Raw genomic sequence first — 18,014 nt, 5'->3', positions numbered from 1 at the left:
GTCCCTGTTCCTGATTTAAAAAGCTAGGGCTAGCCTAGGTGGCTGTCTGCATTTTCAGTCTGGACAGCAGCTGCCCCGGTCTCGATGGGAACTCTGGGAGAAGAATTCCTGGGAGAAGACAATCACATCCTGCTGAGAAAATGAGGCAGGGTGTCGGGACTCTCAGTGTCTTGATTGGAGAAGAAAGACAATGCTTCAAGGAACCTGCCGCCTGATTGGTGAGGAAAGACAATGCTTCAAGGAACCTGCCACCTGATTGGAGAAGAAAGACAATGCTTCAAGGAACCTGCCACCTGATTGGAGAAGAAAGACAATGCTTCAAGGAACCTGCCGCCTGATTGGTGAGGAAAGACAATGCTTCAAGGTTTCTGTCTCTGGATTGGTGAGGAAAAGGATAGCCCAAAGGATCCTCCTTCTTGATTGGTGAAGAAAAAAAATCTGCTGTCTGATTAAGGAGCAAAAATGTGACCAGAAATTTCCAACAACCTAATGAAGACAGCTCTTGAAAGTTCCACATCTGTCCCCTATTCTCTTCCTAACTCATCCTTTTAGGGTATGTGGGAACTTTAAATCTTCAGTTCCTCCAAGGGACATCTCCCACCACAAAGAGACTCAGAGATCTTGGCAGGAACCAATTTTAGGAGAAGTTAAGATGCTTGGGGGGCTGTGTGTACCCCCAAGATTTTCACACAGGGTTTCTTTGTCAATACCTTCCCTTCTTCCATCACCACCACCACCGCCTCCACGGGGGTCTTTCTGCCTTGCTTTCTGAGGGCCACATGATTGAAGAAATGCTTCCTTCCCTGGGAGGAAGCCTACTGGCCTCCAGCATTTTGACAGTTTGCTGTCACAGGCATCCAAACCTTGTAGGTGTGTGTGACACTGGCCTCGGCCCCCTTCTCCTGAGATTGACCTCAGGGAACCCTCAAGTGAAGGCCACACTTCTTCACTTTGGTTCAAATGAATTTCACAGGGGAATTGGGACAACTGGCTCTGGACTCCCAAGTTGGCTTGGGAATGGCGTTGGGGGCCCTCTTTATCCCTGACTTCTCTGGGCCCAAGAGGGGCCCAGGCAGGGGGCCGAGGCCACCCATCTACAGGGCTGGTGATTGGCTGATGCAGGACCTTGTTCACTGTAGAGCAGGGGTGGACCCCGACAAGAACAGCTTGGAGCAAGGGCATTTGATTCCACACGTTATTATGCAGTTCCCCCATTTGGGAAGTTTCATAGCAACAAATTTGTTGGGTTCTTTTCTCCCCTCCCCTCGTTGAGAAGCAGAGTGGGGCTGGCAGGGTTGGTACGTACAAAGGGCCGTAATAAACATGCCCAGGGGACAGGCCTGTGCACTCTCCGGCTATTCAGTGCAATTTCACAGCACGGGCACAGCCTCATTATGGTGTGGACCGTTGTCCTATACAAAGTCAGATGAGATAAATTTCTCCCCTTTTCTCCACCGAACGGTTTGTGAATGATACTCGTCCTGGAATCTTTCAAAAGATAGGAGGTTTTGTTTACCATTTGTCTCTCTTTATGGACTTGGGAGCGCTTTCTTTTTTTTTTTTAAAGTCCGCAAAGAAGACGTTTGCTCTTGGACCATTTCAGCAGCGCCTCCATTGATAACGATATTAATTTATCATCTTCCCAAACCCTGTGTGATGGATAAAGACATTCCGAGAGTCTCCCGTGAACGGAATCGCGATGAGCATTAAGAAATTAACCACCGCAGCCAGCGTCTCCTTACAAAAGGCTCTCGTTCCATCTCACTGAGCAGCCTGTTGGGTCGCCCCTTGCCCTGCCCACCCCCCCCCTCTAGTCTGCAGCCAATGGGGCTGAATTGCAGGCTGCTGAGAAGGTGCCCGAGCCCAAAGAAGATGCATGCAGTCATTAGGGCAAAAGCATGGGACAGTCCCCGCTGTCTTTGCCAGGCATGCTTGGGGTGGAGACGTGAGCCCCTCAGTCAGGCTCCCTCGGGCTCCCTGGGCCACCTCCTGTGTCTCCCTCATTCTGGATTCTTGACCTTCACTTCATGTGTGCCTCAGTTCTTACCCTTGGTTGTACAGGGGAATCAGCCGGGAGAGACATAAAAATACTGCAGCCTGGGTTCCGCCCCAGAGATTCTGCTTTAATTACTGGATCCAGATGAGGCTTGGGCATTGGGAATTGCCTCCTCGGGTGATTCTTATGTGTAGCCAAGGCTGAGACCCACAGAGGTGGAGAAATGGAGGAGAATAAGAAATGAGGATGGTGGTTTGCTTTTGGCAGTGTGGATTCAAGGAAGGCTCACAGGTGGCTTAGACTCCCGAATTTTTTTCTTTGAGAGAATGTCAATATTTTTATGAGTCCCTTGATGAAAACTGGGTGGGGGGGCATTTAAATTTAAAATTAAACTTTTTTTTTTTTTTTTTGAAAGACAGGGTCTTAGTCTTATTATGTTGCCCAGACTGGCCTTAAATTCTTGGGCCTAAGCAAAGCTCCTGCCTCAGCTTCCTGTAGCTGGGATTGCAGGTATGCCTCACCGTACCCAGCTTCCTGCCTTTAAGTTTTTTAAATCTTGCTTGACAAGACTGGTGAAGCCTAGCTGGGAATGGTGGCACACAGCTATAATCCCAGTGACTCTGGAGATCGAAGCAGGAGGATCACAAGTTCAAGGCCAGCATCTGCAGCTTAGGGTCTCACTAAGTTGCTTAGGACCTCACTATCTCAAAATAAAAATTTAGAAAGGGCTGGGAATGTCGCTCAGTGGTTCAGCACCCCTAATATCACAATATCTAGATCAAGACATGGGATCACAGGCCAAGAGCGTATACATGTGTGATCATGTGTGTGCACATGTGTACACCAGCTTGTATATTTAGATCTGATCATTGGAAGTTTTAGTCTCAGCATAGCTAAGTACCTGGGAACCCCACCCCTCTGGACCTTCCTAAAGCATTGTCCCCCTTTACAAAACCCTCAGGAGCCAGCTTTCATTTTGTGGGTCCCTTATCACAGTTCTGTTTCCTGTTGTGTTTTTGTGGGGTGCAGAGAAAAGGGTTGGTCATCTGAGGCACGGAAGGTAGCTAGAGCAGCTCCAGCTTTGACAGCACAGAACCCAACCCAAGGAGTGGCATTCATGTGACAAGGTAAGGCCAGCACCTGCCACGAGAGACAAGTGACGCCTGCCTCGGATCCTACAGTTGGGAGAGAAAAATGCCCAGTGGAAGATCTCACCCCAGCTGTGACCGGTGTTGGCACACACTTTTTCTCTGTTCTCTGGGGGATGTGAGAGTCAAAGCCCCCTTTTACAGATTTGGTTAATGTTCAGAATCTGTGGGGCATCGAACTAGTCATGTGACCTTCTTAGACCTCAGTTGTCTTTGTGGAATCGTATTCAGGTTTCTGGTCCCTGGGTCCCTCCCAGCTTTGACTTCTCCGGTTCCATGTTCTGCTCTTAAAAGATTCAAAATCATATGGGTCTTTTCTACAACAGGGTTATCCCTTCTAGCAGTGAAACTTATGATCTAGGGACTTGGAAGAGCGGATGGAACTAGTCAGGTGGAGGTTGCTTTGTTCCAAGGTCTTTACAGATGAAGGGTGTCCCTGATTCTGTGACTCATTGCACTTGTGCTAAAACAGGTCCTCTGGGCCCAGCCCTGCAGTTCATTTCCTGGGCATCTCTATTGTGTTCACCTCCCTGGGTGTGAGTCCTTATCTCGTAGGCCCACTCTGAGTTTCTACGTGACATTCCCGGAGGATCCCCAGGGGTCCCCAGAGCTTGAGCAGAAAAGACCTTTGACCTTGGATCTCCCCTAGTTCCTGGAGTTTCTGGGCTTGGCAGTCAAGAGTGTTGAGGACATTTTACTTGGGAAATAGTGTCTTTTGGGCTTTTGCCACCAGGAAAGCACCAGGTGGGGCCCATCAGATGGGCTCAGGGTGGAAAGCTTTTAATAGCATTGAACTTGGAATTATCCAGATCAGGGTTCAAGTTCTACCTTGGTTTATTCATCTGAAAATGGGGATAGTAACCGTCCCTTCTCCCTCCTAGTGTTATGATGCAGATTTATTGGGGTGCTATAGTCTCGCACAAAGTATCTGCTCCACCCATGTTAACTGTTAGGATTAAATGTTCAAATCAAAGAAAAGGGAGATGCGAGAACCTTCCACGAAGTCAGAGTACACACAAGGTGTAGAGGATTCTTTCGGCTCTCCAACTTTCTTATTCTTTCCTTGGGCAGAGAGGGGCTTGGGAGAACAGACTCCCCTTCTGCAAGGGCTCAGTCCCTGTGTGGACTTTGTGGCCAATTCTCACAGGACTGGGCAGGGCCCCAAGGATTTACCCTAATGCTGTTGCACACGCTTTGGGAACAAAATTGATAAAGGAATCAAGCCACAGAGATGTGGCCAGCAGCTGCTTGTGGAACCTCGAGCAGAGGTGAGGACAGGCTGTGCATGTCCAAATGGGGTTCTGAGAGTGCCAGTCGGAAAGACCAGACGGCATGCAAGGGGCATCCTGACCACACCGGGCTAGAAGTTGACGCAGGGAGGGACTGTCCTTCCCTGTCCTGCCACACAGATCAGGTACTCTGGCTGTTTCCAGCCCCTGCCTTCCACCTCTAGCCTGTGTGTGCAGTCTCTCTCTCTCTCTCTCTCTCTCTCTCTCTGGGAACCATTTGCAGGACCTGTGCTTTTTGCCTCAGCTATAGAACAGGTGCAGGGAGACTATGGTTAACTAGATCAGGGAGGGTCAAATAACTCATCTTGGGATTAGGGGGCTCCCCTCCCCCCTGCATTTCCTGCCTTCTGCACCTTGATCCGAAAGTGGCAGGGGAAAGGCTCCGGGCGCAACTTGAGACATTTATTCTTTTGTGCCTCGTTAGCCACTGCTGAGGGAGAGGGACTCCTCGCTGCGGAGGAGCTTGACACAGACAGCTGAAGTGAAGTTTGGGGATTATCTGTGGATTTCAGTGATCCTCGCTCCTCTCATTAGCATGGGGAATTTCAGAGTGGAGACTGGGGCCTCGTTGACCTAGGATGTGAGGGGGATTATCATTCCTCTGCCTCCTCATTCTTCTCTCCAGATGCTCAGGGTAAACCCAAGGGCCTTTCCCTGTGGAAAAGGCGGCAGCTTAGCTCTGAGTTAGATTCAGATGGTTAGGGAGACTGTTCATTGACTCCTCAAGTGTTTACTGAGTACCTACTGCGTGTCAGGCACCAAGAGTGGTGGCGGCGACCAGGACAGACTCAGTCCCTGGGAGCTCACTTTCTGGTGAGGTGGGGGTGGGGTTGGCAATCACAAAGGAGAAAAGAGAAGGTAATTTTAGAATGTGGTGAGTTATATATGGAGGAAACCGAGAGGAAAGAGAAAAGTAGTAGGGCAAAGCTGCTCTACAAGATGACCTGGCCCGGGGTCTCTGAGGACAAGGTGTTTACGAGGAGCCCTGGCGTAGGAGGAGAACACAGTCCAAAAAGGAAACCAAGGGAAGAGCTTCCCAGGTAGTCCCAAAGTCTAGGAGCAGAAAGAGTTTGGTGGGCTCTTGGTCAGTAGGGAAGGGAGGCCATGCTGGGCAGGGTCCGCTCATCAGAGTCTAGGGAAGAGCAGCGGGGTCTCATATGAAGAGTGTTGGAAGCCGTCGTGAACTGAAATTGATTTCTATGCATGTATGAGTTTTCGGGGATGAACCTAACTACTGTGTATAACCATAGCTCTTAAAAAAAAAAAAAGCATTGGAAGCCACTGGACCCATTGCCCCAAACTGGGATGAATAGAAAAGCAAAATGGGATGTGTCCATACCAAGGGATGCTACTTGGAAATGAAAAGGAACTATCCATTCACAGGACACTATGGATGAATCTCAAGTGCATTTGACATTTTAAGGGTGACTTAAGGCATATATCTGACTTTCCTTTTAAGAAGTACCTTCTGTAAGACAAGGCACAGATGGGGAGAAAAATACTTGCACATCTCATATCCAATGAAGAATATGAATCCAGAATAGGTAAAGAACTCTAGAAACAACAGGAAAGCAAAAATAAATAAATAAATAAATAAATAAAAATGGAAAAAATATTCAAACACACCCAGATGAATGGATGGCAGATAAATAGATGGTTTCTGAAGTCGTTAAGGGAATGCAAATTAGAGACACAAAGAGAGAATATTCTGTGAAAATTAAAAGTACTAGCAACTCCAAGCGTTTGGCAAGAACAAGAAACAATTGGAACTCTAATTGCTGGTGGGAATTCAAAACGGCAGTTTTATAAAGCTGAACATCGATCTGTAGTCATGCCCGCCAATCCCATTCCTAGGAAATAATCCAAGAGAAATGAAAACGTAGACTCACATAAAAACCTGTACACGGATGTTTATAACAGCATTATTCATAATGAATTGCCCCAAACTGGAAGCAACCCCAGTGCACTTTGATGGCTGAATAGAAAAGAGAAATGGGAAGTGTTCGTATCCAGGGATGCTACTTGGAAATGAAAAGGAACTATCGATTCACACGACACTATGGATGAATCTCAAATGCATTTGACAAAGGTCGGTCTCAACAGATTCCCTAGACGTAGACCTTGTCAATATTATATAAATACAGAATACCCAGCCTCAGGTATTTTGTTATAGCAACGGAAAATGGACTAATACAGATTTTCTGTTACTTTCTTTGGGCCTCTTTGTTTCCATTTCCCATTCATCGATAGCTCTGAATTCAGAGAGAGAGAGAGAGAGAGAGCAAGCAGTCCCTCCAGGTCAACATCTGCTCCCCCTTCCCTGGCCCCTTTGAACCCCCCACCCCATTGCTCTGCCTTTCCCATGTGTTCCCCATACATTACTTTAGGCCCCTCCTTTCCAGATGCCCCGACAGCCTTGGCCAGCTCTTGGTTGCCCACATTTCACACCTTCTTTGGGAGAATGGAGAAGAAACATGTGCTGGAATACCCCTTTGTGGCTGATGTCTGTCCTCTGTTCAGTGCCACCTCTGCATGTGTGTGTGTGTGTGTGTGTGTGAGAGAGAGAGACAGACAGACAGACACCAGACTTCCTCCAAGAGGCCCAACTTGTGCACAAGAGGTACAAGGACATAGGAAGCTTCCAGCTCCTGGTTTTCTCTGGTGATGCTGACCCTCTCTTCATCATTGATCGTTCTCTCTCCCCCAGCAAAAGTGACCTCTTCGACATGGTACCTTCCACAGGGTAGCCCAGGCTGATGGGTCAATGGCAGAACAGGAGTTCAAGGATTGGCCTGGGGAGTCCTAGGGAAGAAGAGGCTTGTCTGAGGCTTAGCACAGCCTTCCAGAACCAAGTGCTGAGGACCTGGTGACTTAAACATCGGAGATTGGTTCTCTCGAAGTTCTGGGGTCTGAACGTCCAAGGTCAAGATGCCAACTGGGCTGGTTCCTTCTGAGGGCTGTGAGGGAAGGATATCTGCCCCAGGCTTCTCTCTGTGGCTCGTAGATGGCCATCTTCTTCCTTCCTCTGGATCTGTATCCCAACACCCTCTTTTAAAAAAATATTTATTCATTTACTTTAGTTTTAGGTGGACACAATATCTTCATTTTATTTTTATGCGGTGCTGAGGATCGAACCCAGTGCCTCACACGTGCCAGGCGAATGCTCTACCTCTGAGCCACAACCACAGACCCCCAACACCCTCTGTTTTGAGGACACCAGTCATGTTTGATGAGGGCCCATTCTCATGGTCTTGATTATCTTTCTAAAGACCCTGGGCTGGTCAGCTTTCCATCCCTGTGACCAAACTATACAACAAGAGCAATTTAAAGGAGGAAAGATTTATTTGGGCTCACAGTTTGAGGAGTCAGTCCATGGTTGGTCAGCTCCACTGCTTTGGGCCAGAGGTAAGGCCTAGCATCATGGCAGAAGGGGTGGCAGAGGACAGCTGCTCAGCTCCCGGTAACTCAGAAGCAGAGAGAGAGAGGTGTTGGGGGTGGGAGGGAGCACTGGAGAGAAGAGGTACTCTTCCAGGGCACGCCCTCCGTGGCCTGCTTCCTCCAACTGGGTCCTACCTGCTGGTGGGCCTTTCTGCTACCAATGGATTAATCCACTGAGATCAGAGCCCTCATGACCACTCTCTCCCCACCCGACACACATGATTTGTTGGGGGACGTTCTAAATCCAAACCCTAGCAGCCCTGTGTGCAAGCATATCCCATTCATAGGTAAGAGGGGTTAGGACTTCAGCTTCTGGGGGATGGGGTGTGGATTCAGCCTCTAACATGATACTGGCCAAAAGCTGTCTTGCAGGACTGGCTGGAGGCCTGGAATGATGTCCGAGGAGTCGGTTTGTCTCCCCAGCTCCAGAGGGACTGGTGCTGAGCCTGCTCCTTTCTCCTCCAAAAGGATGCACTATATTGCTGCCATAGGAGGGTCCAGCCTGATCCCAAGAGCCCCTGGGGCCAGGATCCTCAGTAAAAATAGCCAGATCTCCTGATGGGAGTCCACAATGGACTTTGAACTCTGAGGACCTAAGGGAATCTCTATCTGATGGAGCTTTGAGGATCCAGGAGGCACTAACCCAGGGTAACTGGCAGGGCAGGAGTAGGCCTGGGTCACCTGTTGCCCATCTGAAACCATTTAGGTCCCCAAATTGTGTGTCCCTGTCTGATGACTCCGAGCAAGGACAGCCTGGGTTCTCAGCTTCTCAGCTTCACTGGGAGGCTCTGCAGCCGGTCGAGTTTGTGGGAAATCCGATCCCACCAAGTTCTCAGGAACCTGGGCTTCCTTCTGGGCTCACCTTTCTCATTATGGAAAAAAAAAAAAAAAAACCCTCTGGTAGATCATTTCCCATGACCAGGTGCTGCCTGCCCCATGGAGACGGGGTGACCTGCTATGGAAAGGATTGACTTCCTCCTGGAAAAAAGTGGCCAACTTCTAGGGAAATGAGAGTCCCCAGATGAGCTTCCTGTGGCAGGCGGTGTTGTGACCTGTACCTTGTTCTCAGAAGAATCAGCAATGCTCTCTATTTATCCTCCTCACCAGAGCTCCCTACAGAGGAAAAGATCTCCATTTACCTCACTTCCTTTTCCCCCCCTGTTCACTCCACCCCTCTGCCCTCTGCCTTCTGCCCTCTTGAGGCTCTGTGTGTGTATCTGTGGGTGAGCTTGTAGGAATCTGTGTGTTTGTGTCTGAGATATGTGTGTGTGTGTGTGTGTGTGTGTGTGTTTCCATTTCTAGGAGGAGAGACCACAACAAGAATGCTTCGACTCTCTTCCTAAGGCCAAGTCCTGGGGCTCCACTGGGCTCAGAATCTCTTCCTTTGACATTGACGGTCAGATGTCTCTTTTCCCAGCTATAGAAGAACACACCATGGGGACATTGTCATCTGTCCACTCTCCCCATACTTTGAAAAATCACCCTTCTTTGCACAGAGGGTGCAATTTGGGCCATCCCGATTCCTGGGCATTTTGGGAAAGTGTGTTTGGCTTTGGGGCGACAAATTCGACCAGAGAGCAATACAGGTCTCTATTAGGATTGCATTTGGTTGCAAGTAACAGAAAGCCCGCTCCTATTGGATGAAATAGATCAGAGCTTATTTCTCCTGGAAGAACAAGAAGTGCAGAGGGGACATCCAGAGAGGGTAAGGTGCCTGAGTGGTGTCCCCTCAGAGATCCAGGCCATTTCCATCTCTGCACAGCCTTGTGTCTCCTGTGACTTCCTCGACAGCCTGTGGTCTCCTCGCTGTACAGCCGTGCCAGTTTCACAGAGCTGTTGTAGGGACCTGAGGAGACAGGGTGTGTGAGAGCATGGATGTTCAGTGGTGGGCTGCAGGAGCCCCAGTGGGGTGCTATTGCTGGAGGGAGGGATGTTCTGTCATGGACAGAATGAAGCCTGGTGATAGAGGAAAAGATCTCCATTTACCTCACTTCTATGCTGACCTGGACCCAATTTGAGTGGCCTTAGGGACCCTCATGACTTCTCCTCCTAGAACAATGATATGGGTGTGGAAGCATAACCAGCCTGCTGTCTCAGACCAGACAGAGTCTTTGCAGAATCTTGGGAGGGAGAAAGATCTGGAAAGCCAGCAGCCAGCATCAGCTCGTGTTTCATCAAACAACGGACCGTTGGGAAGTGCCGGCTGCCCAGAGCAGACACAGAGCCGCCTGCCTCTGCTGAGGATGGCCCCGGGCTGCAGCAGACCTCAGCTGGTGCCTGGTCCCTTCCAGGCAGCAGGGCAGGCCACCAGCTGTGCGAGGCCACGGATGAGAACAGGGCACGGTCCTCTGTGGCCTCCATCCAGCTTCCACCAAGACAGAGATGACCCGGGCCATGGTGGTGCCCGTGTGTGACTTGGCTCTTCAGCAATAGAGCAACCTTTTGTGACCTTTCTTGGGCCAAGTTCGAGGATCTAAAATGTACTGGCACACAGCTGTATTCCATCAGCACCGAGCGGAATAGGTCTTGGCATGAATTTGAGGATTACCAGCAGCCTCGTGGAGCGGGCCAAGGGAGGTCAGCTGGCATGAGCCCCTGTAGTCCCCGTCTGCCAGGTGCCCACGCCCACATCAGGGGTTTGAGATTAGGGGACCATGTGCTATGGCCCCCCAACATTCACATGGCCAACTTAGAAATGAGCCCATGCAGTCACCCCATCCTTCATGGGGATGGACTTAAGAGGCTGTAGGGAAAGTCAAAGGCCCCCTCCCACCAGCCCTTCCCCACCAGCATCATGGTCACCATGCCCCCATGGGCCGTTTGTTAATCTGGGTCTTTTTTTTATATAACTTAATTAAAAACAAATAATAGAGTATGAATTTGAATTTAGGGTCGATGTCAGAAGACAATGTCCTGATGAGATGGGACCGGTCCCAGCACCTCCCGTGGATCCTGTGCTGTGAGGAGCCAGCAGGTCCACCGTCCTTCAGGCCTTTGCCCTCCTCTGTCTTGACCGGGGCACCCTGTCAGCTCCCTCACCCCGGTGCTTCTGGAAGCTTTTCCATATCTGAACACAACTGCAGTAACGAGTGCCTTACCTTCTCCTTTCTGCTTCCTCGGCTTCCTTCTTCCCTCCCCCACTGACCACTAATTCGCCCCACTGACCACTCCTGGGCTGAGGCCCCTGGGAGAGGCTGTGCTTTCATCTGCAGACTCGCACCCTCACACTGAGCTGGGATCCCTGGAGATGTCCCCTTTAGCTCTTGAAGGATCTCTGTTCTCACTTATTTTCCTGGATATATTTATTCCCTTGGGGACAGAAGCACACAGCAGCTTGTGGCACCGTTGAAGTGGCTGGAGGATGCCTTGCCACAGGCCACCCACCACCCTCTCGGGGCTTCCTCAGGGCAAGGGGACAGGCAGAATATTTGCCTCCTTCACCTTCTCTTCTCCTCCCTGTCCACCTTCAGTCCACTGTCTTGGTCAGGTAGATGTCCCCTGCCTGCTGGACAAACTGTCTTTGCCCAGAGCATTGTGGTGTTGGTGGAGATGTCCCCTGGAAAGTCCTCTGGCTTCTTCATTACTGAAAATGGGTCTGTAGAACACAGCAAGGGAGCCTCAGATGTGGCAGGAGAGGGTACAACCCTCCACCCCTTTGGAATCAGGAGGAGGGGCGTGGGGCCTGCTCTCCCATGCCATAACCCCTGGCCCGAAAATCAGGGGCCTTACATCTTCTCCCAGCTTGGCTATGGCCTTCCTGTGAGGCCCCAGGAGGTTCCTGTACCTCCAGTCTTTGCACATTTAATCAGGGTTCTACATCACATTATCATCGTGACCCTTTCTAGTGCTGCAGTTTGTGAGTTTTGTGATCTAGAAGCCCAAGCTGTGAATGCCTGGCTACCAAGGAGGCAGGAAGAGCAGCCTAGAAGCTTCCTCCCTGGGCCTCCCCTCTGATCTACCGACTCTAGTGCTTTATGAGCCCCAGACCCCACTTGTTTACCCAGAGGGTCTGCAAAGAAGCCTGAGAGCCAAGAGTGGTTGAGGGCAGAGAGTAAAAATGCATGAACTTACTCTTGTCAAGGGAAGGTGTACCTCGAAATTCTAACTCCCCCATCCATTCATGACTGGGGCTGTGGGGGCTCTTCCTTCCTGAAGACATATTTATGTATTTATTTATTTTTTGGTGGGGATCGGACCAAAGGCCTTGTGCATACCAAGCACCCACTGTACTACTGAGCTAGCTACAGCCCCCAGCCCTTGAAAACGTATTTAATATAGTCTTTCTTCCTGCAGTTTCAGAAGGACTCCCCAGCTTCCCTCTGCTATTGCCAAAACAGCCCTTTTAGGGAGGTTCACTCTGATTTTCATTCCTTATTTCCTGGTTGGCAGCCAACCAGTCCCAGAGCTTCTGGACCAGGTGTGGGCTTGGCCGGGCCTGCCTCCCACCCCCGATGTTCCCCTGGAGTGGGATCCAGGGGGTGCTCCTGGGTAGGGAGGGACCCCTCTGACTTTCTTCTTGTGTGTCCTTCACAGCTTGTGATTGCCACCCCGTGGGCGCCGCTGGCAAGACCTGCAACCAAACCACTGGCCAGTGTCCCTGCAAGGATGGTGTGACGGGCATCACCTGCAACCGCTGTGCCAAGGGCTACCAGCAGAGCCGCTCTCCCATTGCACCCTGCATCAGTACGTGCCAGCTCCTCTTTCTCCCATCCTTGGCTTAGGAGGGGGGTCCCTGTGGGTTTGCTGATCACTGCTATCAGTGATGAGTATCTCTGCATTCAATGCCGAGGGCTCACTGAGACCCTGTGGGAGACCCCGAGCTTGGCTCTGCAGAGCCAGCCTGTCCATGGCCTTCTGTCCTGACACACACACAAGTCTCTGGCTCCTGAGAAACAAGCCCCACTCTCCAGCACGGGTCCCATTTCCACATCCCGCCTTGACCCCAGACCTGGTGGGGGGGCTTCTGACTACAGACACCCCAATATTCCCCTGCCTCAGTGCATTCAGTACAAAAAGGACTTAAATCCCAGGGCCGTTGAGAGAGTTAGTCACAGCCTCTGGGCACGGCACCCATAGTCCTTATGAAGGATCATAGCACTTTTGAGGGGTCCCAGGGATCCCATGGGGCCTCAAGTTTTCAGCCTTTGAGTTGCTAGAGCATGAAGAGGGGTGTGAGCAGGATGGCAGGGGTCACTCAGAAGCCTTGGCTCAGAGGGTTTCAGTATTTTACATCTGCTAGGGTCACGCTGGCACGACAAGCAGGGAATTAACCCTGGTTGGAGAGCCAAGCCTAATTGGGAGCTGGCTCAACCTCAGCCTCTTCCTCAGCCTGATGATTCCCTGGGGAAGACTGACCAAGCCAAGAAAGGAGGGCAGGAAAGGGAGCGGATCCCAGCGAACGAGGCCGAGTCCCAGGAGCAGAGTTTGGTTCTCTGGAGAGAGAGGTTGGCAAGCTCTGGGCCCGGGGAGCTGGCTGCTGCTTGCTTTTGTATGGCCTGGCTTACTGGTTTGTACCTTTTTTAATGGTCAAAGAAAAATCAAAGGAAGAATAATGTTTCATGACATATATATATAAAAAAAAACACGTGAAATTCAAAGCTCAGGGTCCATAAATAAAGTTTTATTGGAATAAAGCCGCACCCCTCGTTTACATGCCGACTGCGGCTGCTATTCACGGTGGAGTTGAATTGCTGTAGCAGAGACCTGCAGGCCCACGGTATTTACTACCTGGCCCATTTCAGGGGAGGACAGCCAACCTGTATTTCAGATCCCATTGTGTCTTAGCTCTGGGTAGGCTCTGGTGATGACGATGGTCAGTCACAAGGGACTTGGAACAACTTGAGAGTTGGGGGTCTCACAAGTCTGGGTGCTGGGGACCCCCTGACACCAGCAGCCACCAGGGTGTCCTTGAGCATTTCCCGTAGACCTCACAGACAACCCCTCCTCCAGCAGGTGGGAACCTTAGACACTGTACACATCACCTGTCCCAATTAGATGGGGCCCTTTGCTTCTGGGACAGGCCAGCTGTGTTGGTCCCGTCCACAGTTCTGACCAGTTTCTAAACCAAATAAAATTTTTAGAAAGGCAGGAGGAAATCTGGGGTTATGAAAACGTGGAGGTGGGGAGCAGAAATGAGGTCTCCCCTTTTTTTATTTCAGTGCTGGAGATGGAACCCCCACATGTACTAGGCAAGGGTTCTGCCACTGAGCTACACCCCCAACCTTTGAACTCCCTTTTAAAGGGATTCAGGGACTCTCTGGACGTTCAGGAAGGACTGGAACCCATATTTTAGATCCCCTAGCGGAAAGACCAAGCTCACAGGAGCTGGTGTATCAGACTTGGACCAAGAGCATGCCCACCTACATCCGCAGCCGCAGGGTTTCATCCTGGGATGTCCATGAGCACCTGACACAGAGGTTGGGTGGCCAGTGTGGCTCTGTGGCCATCGCCCCAGCCTAATTCAGGGACTAGCGAGATTAGACTGGACTATGGAGATGGTGCCTCCGGAAGATTTCTGCTGGGACCATCTAGCTTTATAGGGCTCAGAAATGGCCTGGTCCAAGGTCCCAAGTTCCTAATTCGCTGCTGTAGTGGTTGCTAATAAGGTCACAGAGAGCAAGATCTGGCTCCACACCGAGGTTGTCCTCCACCCATTTTTCAAGGAGCAAACCCTGCCTCCTCCAGGTGACTCCTGCTCCCCAAGCCTGGGTATTCCCGTGGGGCTGATCGAAGTTGATGACATACAGCAGACCTGAGGAGGACTGACAGGTCAGGCCCTGGGTGCAGGGCCAGCCTCCCATGCCACCAGTTCCCTTGTGCTTCTCCCCACTCCTGTCCCTCCTTGACAACCAGTAGCCATGACATCCGTGCCAGGTGAAGGGAAAAGAGAACAGGACGATGTGCCCAGGACCCCCCGGGGGCCCCTCTGCAGGCTCGCTCCTTTTCCCTTTTCTGGAACTGTGGATTGGGGCAAGGGACGAATAGTTCCAGGGAGCTTGGGAGGAGGCTGTGCTCAGCTCATTCTCTTTCCAAGCTCAAAAATAATATCTTCTTACCTTGTTTTCTCCTCCTCTCCATCCTGAACCTCAAAAAGAGATTCCCGTAGCACCGCCAACCACCGCAGCCAGCAGTGTGGAGGAGCCTGAAGGTAAGTTTCTATTGGTCACTTTTGCTCTCTGGTGGGACAGGAAGTGGGGAGGGGGATATTAGAAGGCCCAGATGCCTCTGTAACCCCCAGCCGGGTCAGAACCCTAAAAATTGAGCTCCTTCTATTGGCCTACCGAGGTGAGGCTGGTCAACCCAACAGCATAGGAGCTACTCCTTCCAGGGCTGCCGAGGAGCAAGGGCTGAGGCAGGAGTTCCTGGACACAGCGTCCACACACAGAATTCAGGGCACCTGTGAGCCCAGACGGGAAGAGAGTCACATCTTCACTTTCTTCCACCTCTCACTCAAGAGTTTGCCTTTCCTCCATGATGGAGGCGGGCCTCCGACCACAGCTCATTGACAGTGCCTGTGACGAGGCCATGCACAGAAAGCACAACAGTGTTCACATGGCATTATTGTTGATTGCAGATATGTGGAATCTTGTCTGTGTGTGCGTGGTTGCTTCCAAATTACAGAAGTGACTAGACCCACACCTAGATGTGCATAATGTACCTGTACCTTGGATTGGGGGTTTTTAAGGTATCTGGGCAGCTGTACTCAGTGATGTCAATTTCCTATGTACGGACGTTTCCTGATGCAGGATGGGATTATGTCATGAAAACCCCATTGGAAGTTGAAAATATCGTAAGTTAAAAATGCACCGAATCCTCTTAACCCGGTGAACACGTAGCTCAGCCACAGAACCTGCTGTGGAGCATTCGTCTCCCCTGAAGACGGGAGGCTGACAGGGAGCTCACTGCTGCAGCCCAGTGTCACAAGGGTCTGACGGTGTAGTCCTGGAAAAGATCCAAATTTAAAATCCAAAGTGTGGTTTCTATGAATACACATTACTTTTGCACCATCATAAAGTTGAAAATCGTTAAGCTGAACGGTCACTAAGTCGCAACTCTCTGTATTTTACTTTAGCATGGAAAAAATACTACTCTGAGATAGGATCCACAGGGTTCTGTGGCACAAGAAAGGTATTTCAGCCCTGGCTGTGGGCACACATAAGGCCCTTCAGTACGTGGGACCAGAGTCCTGGTCCTCGGTCACCACAACTTCTCTGCACTGGTATACTTGGAGGTGGAGGGGAAGAGTCCCCAGCAAGGATACCCCTGGGAACCTTTCATTAGATAGGACTACAAGAAGGTGTGGGGGAACTTGCATACCCATGTTGTTATCTTAAATGAATTTTTATTTTATTTTATTTTATTTTTTGCGGTGCTGAGGATTGAACACCGGGTCTCACAGTTGCCAGGCAAATGCTCAACCACTGAGCCACATCTCCAGCCCCAGAATCTTGATTCTTGATACCACCATGACTTGGCAATCATTTGGCCAATCATAAGTGAGAGTGATGTACCTGAGTGAGACTCAACATGGATAAGCTCTTGGGCTGTGGGGGCCATGAAGGGGCTGTGTCCACAGCTCACCCCAGGGCAGGACAGATCTGAATGATCTCTCTGTCTCCTCCCATTTTCCCAGACCTTACAATTTGACTTCTTAGAGCTTTTTGCAACAATTCTCAGCTTTTTCTTCCAAATCAGAAATGGGAAAATGAGATAGGCGAGGGGAAGGAGGAAAAATATCTCCTGAGATGTCCACACAGGCTGTTAGAAATGGTATAAAGTCTGGGTGTAGCACAGAGATAAAAGCTGGTATCCAAGGTTCTCAGTTCTGTGAGATTCCTGGCGGGGTAGGGAAGGGCTGGAGATTAAACCCAGAGCCTTATGCAGGCTAGGCAGGCACTCCACGACTGAGCCAAATCCTCAGGCCTTTTTATTTTGGGATAGGACCTCACTAAGTTGCCCAGGCTGGCCTCCAATTTGCAATCCTCCTGCCTCAACCTCCTGAGTCCCTGAGATTACCAGTGTGTGCCCCGATACCTGGCTGTGAACAGCACTTCTAAACATCAGTAGAATCCTCTTGAGAATGTCTTCCATAACAGTTCTCTGTTGGTTATTCAATTTTTCTGACTTTTATTTTTAGATGGGTGGGTTGAACCCAGGGGTGTTTTATCACTGAGCTACATCCCCAGCCCTTGTATTTTATTTTGAGGTAGGGCCTTGCTAAGTTTCCCAGCTGGCGTGGAACTTGCAATCCTCCTGCCTCAGCCTCCTGAGTTGCTGGGATTATAGGTGGGTGCCGCCACACCCAGCTTCTGACTTCTTTTGATTTTGTGACTGTTCATTGCTTTTGTTCTTTCTGAAGGTTTATCAATATGATTTTAACTGAAGCAAGCAGTAAATAAACATTCCTCTAAAAGGAGCAGGGAAGAACATGTTTGGAGCTTGGAGCTTTGGCTTGACCTTTGCTGACCTGCCCTGGGAGAGCATGAGCCAACCCCAGAACCCAAATGCTGGCCTGTGGGTCCTCCTATGCAGAGAAGCTGGTCCAGCCTTGTCCCAGTGAGCCCAGATACTTCGGGCTGGAGGCCAAGAAGGCCTCCTGGAAAGCGGGGCCTGGGAGCTCAGTGCTTCCAAACCTGTCGGCTCTTGCTCTGTCTGAGCAGGGAAGGAAGGCCCCCGGGAGAGGCTGCCTGAGAAAGGCTTATTTACTTTTGTCTGTGTAATAGAAGAGAGAATTAATAAGCCAAGAATTTGTTCGAAAAGCTGATGGACATAACCTCACCCTGAACCCCCCTCCCCCTGCCAAAGGGCCAGCTTGCTCAGGGAATGTTCTTTACCTGCCCCCTGAGCTAGCAGGTGAGCCGTCATGGGCAGGGCGGTGAGGGACACAGTGCTGTGGGAGGCCTGAGGCTGAGGATGCCAGAAGGGAGGGACGGACCCCCACTCATAAAGGGTGTTGTGTCCAAGGCTCCCCCTGGCACACACCTACTTATTGGTTGTAGAGACCCCAACACCATGGCTCCAAGAGGGACCCCTAGCCCTCCATCAACTCAAGGGAAGTTCTTGAGTTTCAAATTGTCCTTGTGGAGGCCACTTGGTTCAGTGGGAGGAGCACTGGTCTGGAGCCAGCAGATCTGGGTCGATCCT

The 18,014-nt window shown here is 50.6% G+C and overlaps 1 protein-coding gene across 1 annotated transcript in view; it reads left to right on the top strand.

Annotated features, from left to right (window-relative positions):
• Positions 1 to 18,014, top strand: part of Ntn1 (netrin 1) — a 174,087-nt gene that overhangs the window by 113,368 nt on the left and 42,705 nt on the right. The window contains exons 4-5 of the mRNA XM_071603099.1: positions 12,405 to 12,554; positions 14,965 to 15,018. Of these exons, the coding sequence (XP_071459200.1) occupies positions 12,405 to 12,554; positions 14,965 to 15,018 (204 nt within the window). The remainder of the gene's footprint in view (positions 1 to 12,404; positions 12,555 to 14,964; positions 15,019 to 18,014) is intronic.

This window comes from Marmota flaviventris, chromosome 17 (genome assembly GCF_047511675.1).
Source record: "Marmota flaviventris isolate mMarFla1 chromosome 17, mMarFla1.hap1, whole genome shotgun sequence".
Classification (NCBI taxonomy): domain Eukaryota; kingdom Metazoa; phylum Chordata; class Mammalia; order Rodentia; family Sciuridae; genus Marmota; species Marmota flaviventris.
Note: the sequence above shows the minus strand (reverse complement) of the source record. Positions and strands in the feature narration are given on the sequence as shown.